The sequence below is a fragment of the Oryzias melastigma genome, linkage group LG21 (assembly GCF_002922805.2).
Source record: "Oryzias melastigma strain HK-1 linkage group LG21, ASM292280v2, whole genome shotgun sequence".
Taxonomy (NCBI): domain Eukaryota; kingdom Metazoa; phylum Chordata; class Actinopteri; order Beloniformes; family Adrianichthyidae; genus Oryzias; species Oryzias melastigma.
In genome coordinates, this window is record NC_050532.1 from 12,379,837 (window position 1) to 12,389,514 (window position 9,678).

Sequence of the window (9,678 nt, forward strand, 5' to 3'; positions counted from 1 at the left end):
CCGGCGATTGTTCCTGCCTGCTGGTCCTAAATAATCGAAGCGATGACTCTCTGAGCCAGAGCCCATTCAGCATCGACGGCAAATCCTCGGCTTCCTGTCCAAATGCTCGCTCCTCTCTGCGCAGCATCAACGTCGGCGTGTTTGCTTTTCTAAAGCGCTGAGCTAAAACTGAAGGCACTTTTGCTTTTATCTCATAGCCGTTAATTTGATTTGCATAATGGTAGGGAAATGGGAAGTTATTTTTCAATTTGTTTTTGCATATTCTCCACGTTTGAAAGCCTTTTAACCTCGTGGCTCTGGGAGAATATATAAAAGGAAGTATACACTAGCTTTCTCTGGTGTGGGAGGGACACGGTTCATTTTCAGCCGGCAGGCTCAGTCCTGAAACTGAACAGATAACTCAAGCTCTGATTATCCTCTTCATGTTCTCCTGGCACCCTTCCTGGGTCCGTTCATCCCTTTTTACTGAGTCAAAATGTCTTTTCTGAAGCATTACACGTAAACATTTGTTATTTTGAAAGCTGGAGCCCTTTTTTTCTAAAACAAATCCCCTTGCCTTAACCCAAACTCTTCCTGGCGTGGTGAGTTTTAGGTTGGGGTTGTAAAACCCACAGTTGCCTTGGGCAAATTATCAGCTCAATGACCACGGACTGGGACAGAACTGAGAGCCTCTCTGACTGAAGCCGCTGACCTACATACACACTGGCGGGAGTAATGCCTGTTATGTAAATTCCTCTGCCATCTTTTCAGGGAAACTGTGCCGACCTTTTTTTTTTTGTTTTTTTTTGTCCTGGGGTCTTTTTGGGATAATTGATGTCTAGCTCGTCCACTTGTTCTCAACCACTGCATTCAGGAAACATATACAGCTTAGCTTGTGAGTGATGCCAAATTCATAAACACAAATTAATGTTATTAGTTTGCATTTTTATTGTTTGGGTCATGCAACCCTTTTAAGTTTTAAGGAAAAAACTTAAATATTACGTTTGTCGGCTGATTAAAATTGATGTTAAATTGTGCTAACTTTCTAAGTGGCATTTTAAAAGTCATTTTTAATTATTATCCATCATTTTTAATTTTGGTCATTATAATTTATTTTTTCATTATTTTTGTTATTTATTTTTTACTTAAAAAATACTGTTTTTCTAACGAACTTATTCCTTTCAACACTCTCCTGAATTTATTTATTTTACCATAAAGTCTACTTCTACTTTCCTCTATAATCTGTAATGTTTAATTTCTCACAGACTATATCCTTTGTTTGACTTGTAACACCTGGAAGAACCACTGAATTGTTCGGTTCACATAATCCTAAATGTCTGGTTATTGGTGCTCAAAAGTCAAATTTGTGTCTCAAACAATTTCATTCATTGCTTCCTTAGATTACGTTATTTCTCTTTTAAAAGTTCTTAGACATCATTCACAAACATTCACCCACATTTTTTTTTACCAAACCTCATCTTCAAGATCACTCTTACTCCATTCCTCTTTGATGGAACAGCTTCAACCTGCTTCCAGTCTATAAATCTCACTTTCTTCCCATCTGATTATCTTGAACAAACAGGATATCCCCCTTTCTTCTTTCCATCATGTTGACCAACTCTCTGGTTTACCCCATCAAAGTTCCTAAATTCCTACTCTACCTCTGTCTCTCCTTTCCTCATCTTTTTCCACCAAAAATAAAGATCCAATTTCCTCTGGTATCCCATAGACCTAAAGGACCAATGGGAGTTGATCAGATAAAGAGCATCTGTTTGTTTGGTTTTCATTATTGATTTGGCTTTTGTTTTCTCAGATGTCCTTCATGAGACAATTCTTCTAATTCAACAGAAGTACTGCCCCCTTGTGGTAAATTTATTTTTTATTTTTTATTCTATATAGTCCACAGTACTGATGTCGATAAAATACTGGTACTTAAATTATGCTTTCCATTTTTAATAAACAATAGTCCATATTTTTATTAGTTAATAAAATCGAACTTTAATGAAAAGAAAAATACAAAAAAAAACTAAAAAGAAAGAAAAGAAAAATACAAAAAAAATGTTCTTCGCTGTTTTACCACAGGGTGTCGCTGTTTACTTCGAAAGCCACTCAATCGCATTTTCTCGTTGTTTCCTTGTCAGGTCAAAGTTCACTGGATGCGGAATTGGCTTGCCACGGCTTTTCTCATTGAAATAGTTGTATGGAATATGTTTTCTGTTTGACTCTACAGCGCCTGGCTCTTCTCGGAGCAACAGGGAGTTTTATTTAATCTATCAACACTCCAATATTTGGCGGCTTGTTTTTAAAAACATCCGTAGTTAGCCAACTGTTATGTAATACAGTGGGCAGCTGCTGCACTGGAGGGGAGAAAAAGGCAACAGTGGAGCTATCTAAGCTAACTAGCCGGTTCCCCGCCACCCAAACCAACGAGTAAGTGATTATGACTGATGACTTTATGGAAATAGAACGACTTAGTGTGTTTGTGACGCTGTTTATTACGTTTCCCCTGCATTATTATTGTTTTTCTATCTTAAATGTATTAATGTTCGTAGCCTAGCATGGGTAGCTCAAGTTAGCTGTAACTTTTAGCTGATGTTTTGGTTTGTATTAATCTATTGAATTGTTTTTGTAATATATGTGTTTCTGGTCAATTAAATTTTATATTTTTAATGTATATTATTATTGCTTGTGCTGATTTTATTCGAGTGCTATAAAGTAAATATTGCAGAACAAATAGGCTAAATTGTAGTGCCTAAATGAATCAGTTTTGTTGATTTCTCTTTACTAATATTAATGATATTTTGATGTTGTTTTGGCTACAGCATCTGTGTGGATGAGTCAACCCGCTTAGCTTGAAAACCTCTGATTTCGAGTCCTCACAGCGAGTTTGTGACCGCAGTCTCTCTCGACAATGACCACCATCGTCCATGACACCACAGAGGCAGTCTGCTTGTCTGCTGAGTACAACTTGTACCTCAAGCCAATAGCTAAAATGACCATCAGCGTGGCTCTACCCCAACTCAAGCTGCCGGGCAAGAGCATCTCCAACTGGGAGGTGATGGAGAGGGTGAAGGGTATGGTTGCTCCTGAGCAGTTCTCAGCCCTCAGAATCTCCAAGAGCACCATGGACTTCATCCGCTTTGAGGGCGAGGTGGAGAACAAGACGGTGGTCAAAGGTCTGCTAAGCCGTCTGGATGGAAAGACCATTAAACTTAGTGGATTCACTGATGTACTCAAGGTAAGGCTGACTGTTTGAATCACCAAATGCTTAATTATCATGTTGAAAGACCCACTCTGACGTGTTCTTTGGGTGTTTTTTTCTGATGACGAAGGACATATATAATAAAATTAAGATTAAAACATCCATCCTGAGTATTTTTTTTAATTCATATTATGGGGAATCAGGAGCAGACTCAATAATCCAGTTGGGCTCTCTGCTCCACAAGCATCTGCTTGCAGACAAATAGATTCATGTATGTTTTGATTTTCTTTGTCTGAGCTGGCATCTGCCTCAAAACTACGGCTGGATAGCTTCAATAATGCTCAGCATTTTTTTTGCACCGGTAATTTTAGTTTTGGGCTGTGAGGGGCTGTAAGCTAGCTGGAGGGCACGTAAACAGATGGGTGACAGGAAGTGGGGGCGGGCTTACGCCACTAAATGGGCTCGCCTAAAACTCAAAGGCAAATTTAATCAACGAGTGGCACCCTGCGGAATCTGTTCCAGAAAACAACAGTTTTTTTTTTTTATTATTTGTGCTAAAAACTGCATAATTATGATTAAAGGGTTTTGTACATAATAATGTCTTCTAATTAGATCAATACTTGAAAAAATTCTCTATTTAAAAAGTGCACCCAGTATGATGGACTGTACGTCTTTGTCATTTTCTCAGGTTCGGGCAGTAGAAAATAAAGTGGACTTCCCCACACGCCATGACTGGGACTCCTTTTTCCGTGACGCGAAGGACATGAATGAGACTCTGCCTGGAGAGAGGCCAGACACCATCCACCTGGAAGGCCTTCCCTGCCGCTGGTTCAGTCAGAAAGACAGCCAGTTCCCAGACAGACCCTCTGAAGAAGTCCTTATAGCTGTTTTCCAGACATTTGGAAAGGTACTTCTCGATTAAAGTCGGTAGTTATGTATATGGATAATTTTATAATTTAAGTTTTATTTTGCTGTTTGATGCAAATCATGTTTTCTAAGCAAAATTAAATAAAAAACATACAGTTATTGAAAAATAACTACCTTTGACTAAATTATTTTATTGTCGCAATGAAAGAATCCTGATTAAATTAAGGTTGCATTTCTTGATCTAATAGGGATTCTCTATTTGCCAGAATATATTAGTTTGGTGGTAAATAAAATATTCCTTTTTTATAGGATGCATATTTGTTCATTACCTGATTACGCAGTTATTTATCCATCAGTTGTATTTTCATCCAGGAAAATATGTACATCAAACCCATAAGTAGTGACTGAAGTTCAAATGGGTTTCATGAAGCTTCTTTTTTTACGATTCAGGGAATGTTTATGTTCTGGATGCGTGATCTAGATTTGTCCCTTTGATTTAGTTATCAGTCTGTGGCCGTCCCTTTATAAGAAACTATGTAATTAATTTATGACATATGACCACCATTTCCTCCATTTTTTTCTGGGTTTTTCTTTTAGCCATTATTCTTTAAGTTAATACCCACAGATGGAAAATCTTCTAGTTTGTCACAGTTTTGACAAAGTTATGAACTATTAAACTAAATCTACTGGAAAATGTGTTTTCTTTTGTAGGTGCGGAATGTTGACATCCCCATGCTGGACCCTTACAGGGAGGAGATGATGGACAAAAACTTCAGTACCTTCAGCTTCGGGGGTCACCTAAACTTTGAAGCTTTTGTCCAGTATCAGGAATACGGTTTCTTCACCAAAGCCATGGATACGCTCCGTGGCATGAAGCTCATGCTGAAAGGAGAGGATGGAAAGGCCGTGGCGTGCAACATCAAGGTACTCCATCTTCAACCGTAGAGAACTTTATCCGCAGTGATGAAGAAGCTTTAGATGGGCCATTTTGCTCTTGGCTCTTTTTTGCTAAATATTTGAATTTAATTGTCTTTTTTTAGGGATGCACCGAAGTGACAATTTGTGGCCAAAGTCAAATAATAAATAAAAGCCTCGGCTGAGTACCGAATAGTTACGGAATGGCATCAAATATGGATGTTAAGTTTTATAATGTCTTAAATATTACATAAATAGCTATGAGTAGATTTTAAATATATGTTTTATTTAAAGTAAATGTTTATATCATATCAAACCATCAATTCAAACAGTAGAATAGCTAATAAATTTGGTGCATTCTTCCCTAATTTATTAAATCTAGGATGAGATGTTGTCCTCTTCACCCAGAAGTTTTGAGAAAACCCTTCAAATTGTTATTTTATAGGTAAATCTATATCAATTTTATGTCTTTTGTACTTAAATACCACTTATTTTCACCACTATGTAAACATCTAAACACTATAAATATCTGAAAAAAGATCCTTCTGGTTCTTCATCCAGTTTGTGACAGAAAGGTCTCAGTTTTAGTTCCAAACTTGTTTATTTATTTGAAATGATTCTCTGTATGTGTCGTCACTGACAGAATGCAGCTCTTGCAGTAATGATAAACATCCTCAAAGAGACTGGTCTGGTCTGAGTGACAGAGTAGCTTAAGACTTTTCACTGCGATCAGAATGAAAGCTGTGTCATCAGAATCTCTAAGGTTCTGCTACTGACAGCTGACGTGGTTTAATCCACAGACTAAAGCTGTGGGATTTAAACTGACCCAGAAAAGGGGACTCTGATTACAGATGACAAATATATATATATTTGTTTTAAAATGCCAAAGTTTGAATGTTCTTGATCTTGTAAGGATCAAGTCAGATTGGACAAGTCCAAAACAAAAACAAAAAAAACATTTTTCACTCCTTTCAGGTGACGTTCGACACCAGCAAACACCTTAGTGACGTGGCCATTAAGAAGAGGAACCTGGAGCGGCTGAAGCTGCAGGAGCTGGAGAAGCAGAGAGAGGAGCAGAAACGACGAGAGAAAGAAGAGGAGGAGAGGCGGAAGGAGGAAGAGAGGTATGGGGAGAAACACATAAAAAAAGTAAACTTCCACCAACCTCATGTATAATTTGTTGATTTGTATTAAAGATACAATCATCCTCCTCCTTTTTATTTAAATTCTAATAAAGCTTGAGTCATATTCATCATCTTGATTGAGCAGGAACATGGAGAACATTCTAGTTTTTCTTCTTTGAGTTTATAAAGTCTACTTTTACTCAAAAGCAATGTTACATTAACGCCACTCATAGTCACAATCAATGTTCTCCAGGAAACAGAAAAGGATGGAAGAGGAGGAGAAGGAGAGAAAAAGAGAGGAGAGGATAAGGAAGCGGGAGCAAAAGCTGCGGGAGAAGGAGGAGAGGAGGAATCTGAAGAAGGTCCGGCGGCAGCAAGAGGAGGAGCAGAAGAAGCTGCAGATGAAGATCGCCATGGAGGAGAGGAGGCTGCTGCTGGCTCAGCGCAACCTGGAATCGCTACGGCTCGTCGCCGAGCTGCTGGCCAGAGCCAAGGTATGCAAGTGAAATAGGCTTCACAGACAGATGTTCTTTACCAACCCGTTGTGTCTCGTCCTTCTCCTCAGACTGTCAAGCAGCACCAGCAGGAGAAAGAGAAGGCTGAACGAGAGAAGCAAGAGCGTCAAGAGCAAGCCCGACAAAAGGAGGAACTGGCCCGTCTTCAGCAGCTGGAAGCCTGTCGGCGCCGGCAGGAGGAGGAGCTGCGGAGGGTGGAGCTGGAGAAGCAGCGAGCGCTGGAGCTCCAGCGTAGAGAAAAAGAGCTGAGAGACAAACTGCTGTCCAACCTCATTAAGAAGAGCAACGAGGAAACCGCCGCAGTCGTACGGAATCCGGCTGGCCTTCAGGAGGCCTCGGATCCTCACTGCGGGGTGCTGGAAGTCCTGGGTCGAGTCAACGGTTTGGAGCCAGGAGATGACAAAGACAAGAAAGTATCCGAGTCTAGATCAAAAATTCTGTCCAAAAATGACAAACGTGAAGAAATGGTGAAAAACAGACACAACAAGGAGCAAACGAGAGGCCACTCCCGCAGAGAACGGAGCTCGCACAGTCGAAGGCGCTCTCAGAGTCACAATCGGCGGAGGAGGAGCTCAAGGAGTCCCAGTCGCCACAGGAGGAGCAGGGGCAGGAGGCGCAGCAGCAGCAGCTCCAGCAGAGACCGGAGCTGGAGCAGCAGGGGGAGGAGCTACAGCAGAGGAAGGATGTACAGCCGACACCGAAGCAGCAGCCAGCACAGAAATCCCAGGAGCTACAGGAGCCACAGCCACCACAGCCGGAGACACCAAAGACGCAGCGGCAGCAGCAAGAGGAGCCACTCCAGGAGACGCTGAGCTACTCCCTGTAGCCGCTTCTATCATTTATGTGTGGACTCTCAAACAAAAACAGAAGCTTTTAGTCTCTTAGGTCAGAATTCAAAGACACCGTGCATACAAAATAAAATGGATGTTGCACTTTTACTAAGTCACTCAATTGTTCTGTTAATACTCATCTAATAGTCAGTATTTTCAACCACAAACAAGTTTATGTAAAAATGTGAATAAAGCAACATTTCAGGACGGCAAACACCATAAAAAAGTATTTTTTTAAACAAAAACTCCACTCTAGACCTGTTAGGAAACTATTTTACTGTCTGTGTTCAACTTAAAACATCTGAATTTAAGGAGAGAATTACTTTACCTTTTTTATTAACACTTTTACAGCTGTAGTGGTGTTTTTAGACCCAGCATGACATTTGACCACTTTAGGCTACAAAACTGAAGGGAATGAAGATTTCAAAAGGGAACGGCTCCAACGTCTGTTCAATTTTTGTTTTTTTGTGACGTTTGCAGAAACTGTAAGCTCTCTTTTTCTAGAACCTGCTGTTGTATGAAAGATTAAGCTGTAATTTATGGACTGAAGAGACTTGAAAACACAAGTGTGCCCTTTTTTTCTGTTCATACGTGAAATAAGAACTAAAGTGATTCAAAATAAAAGTCTGCTGTTGAACACAGTCGGGTCAGAATGTTGCTCCGTTTTCAGGTTTGCAGCTTAACAGATTGTAAAGATTGTTTTCTCACTACAAAGACTCATCTGTTTTGCAGAATACAATCCTGTAAAGCATGACTTGCAATGCTGGTTATGAAAAATAAACGTTTTCAAAGTTGAAAAGTTTTTGTCTTTCTTTTCTTATAACCTCCAAATTGGTTAAATGTAGTTTCCATCGATCCACCACTCTATTACAACATTCACATGAGATAAAATGGGATTTTTTTTCTGCAGAAATAATTTAAAAGACAAATCAGACATAAAATTTTGTTGGCAAAAATTGGAAGTCGGCAACAAACGGTAAAGAAGAGGAGGCACTAATTGGGGAAAGCTTGGTGAAAAGCTGTGGGTCAGGGATAATAAACAAGGCCGCAGTGTTTTCATTGAGTTGTTTCTTTGTCAGACTGAGCCCGTGCTGTAATCTGGGTTATCTGGCTGTAATCAGCTTAGCCCACTGCAACTCTCACTGTTATTGCTGCTGGGTGGGCATTGATTTGGGCTCAGTCTGGTTTTCTCAGTCACACTCAGGGCTGCTGTAGAATCCTCTTTGGAGACCACTCGAAAATAGAAAACATTTTTTATAGCATTTTGGAGGAATTTTTGTCTCATCTATGGCATCACATTCCACTAAAGGGGCTCCAGCTGCAGACGTGTACCCCCAAAAAATACTGGAGTACATGGAAGGATTTTTGATCTCAAAGGTAAAGTTTTCATGGTATTTAAGTGTTCTCTTTGTTTATCACATGATATCCTTAGCAAAAAGTAGTCTATTTAACCCCTTAATGCCCGATGTCGCAAATATGCAACAAACAAATTCGGCTCTAAAGTGACTTAAATGTAACATTTACTTAAAAGAAAAACATAAGTGATTCATTTTTTTTTCATAGCTGGAAATAAATGCAGGCGATAAGGATACTCAAGTATACTTCGTAAAAGTGAGGCAGTACACTTTTTTTATACAGTCTGTATAATGTAAAGTCTGAAGAAGTATTCAGTAAGTATATTACACGGTCTGTAGTACTTGCTATAGGTATACTCTAGTATGATTAATGAAATAATTTTAAGAGTACTACTTTTTGTGAGGGGATTGATGTCAATCCAGCTAAATGTTATCGCTCAGATTGAAAAACTAAAGATAGATATGGGATGAGTAAAATTAAAGTGGAGAGGTGCTTACTCGTGTGACTCTAAACACTGTTTTAGCTTCGGACTGGATGGAAATTTGTAGTAAAGCAGGAAGAAAACTTTGATTTAGCTAGAATAAAAAGATTATTAGGGCCATGAACAAAAAAAGCAATATTATGAGACTTAAAGTCATAAATTTGCAACTTTTTTCTTATAAATGTATGGCTTTTTATTGTAAATTTACATGTTTTAAAGTTGTAGATTTACAACATTTAAAGTAACATATTTACAACCAGTAAATTTACGAGAAAAATACATAAATTAAGCCTATGACTTTTAAAGTCATAAATATATGACTTTGTTCTTGTAATTTAACAATTACGACCTGTTTCTCCGAAATGTATGATGATAAAATTGTAAGACTTTTTTTTTGCTTGTAAAATGA

At 39.0% G+C, this 9,678-nt stretch overlaps 1 protein-coding gene across 1 annotated transcript; it reads left to right on the forward strand.

The window, feature by feature from the left end:
- The first annotated feature begins 1,435 nt into the window (after nucleotides 1–1,435).
- Nucleotides 1,436–8,225, forward strand: akap17a (A kinase (PRKA) anchor protein 17A). Its single transcript, XM_024287103.2, has 7 exons — nucleotides 1,436–2,409; nucleotides 2,802–3,217; nucleotides 3,870–4,088; nucleotides 4,760–4,972; nucleotides 5,939–6,087; nucleotides 6,341–6,581; nucleotides 6,653–8,225. The coding sequence occupies exons 2-7, from the start codon at nucleotides 2,891–2,893 to the stop codon at nucleotides 7,412–7,414; spliced, it is 1,911 nt and encodes a 636-aa protein (XP_024142871.1). The 5' UTR covers nucleotides 1,436–2,409; nucleotides 2,802–2,890; the 3' UTR covers nucleotides 7,415–8,225.
- Nucleotides 8,226–9,678: the final 1,453 nt, after the last annotated feature.

Bases quoted from the DNA above. Each gene is read 5' to 3' on its own strand.
- akap17a (XM_024287103.2), top strand. From the start codon at position 2,891: ATGACCACCATCGTCCATGACACCACAGAGGCAGTCTGCTTGTCTGCT. The intron at 4,089-4,759 runs GTACTTCTCGAT...TTTCTTTTGTAG, and splicing joins TTTTCCAGACATTTGGAAAG to GTGCGGAATGTTGACATCCC. The intron at 4,973-5,938 runs GTACTCCATCTT...CACTCCTTTCAG, and splicing joins CCGTGGCGTGCAACATCAAG to GTGACGTTCGACACCAGCAA.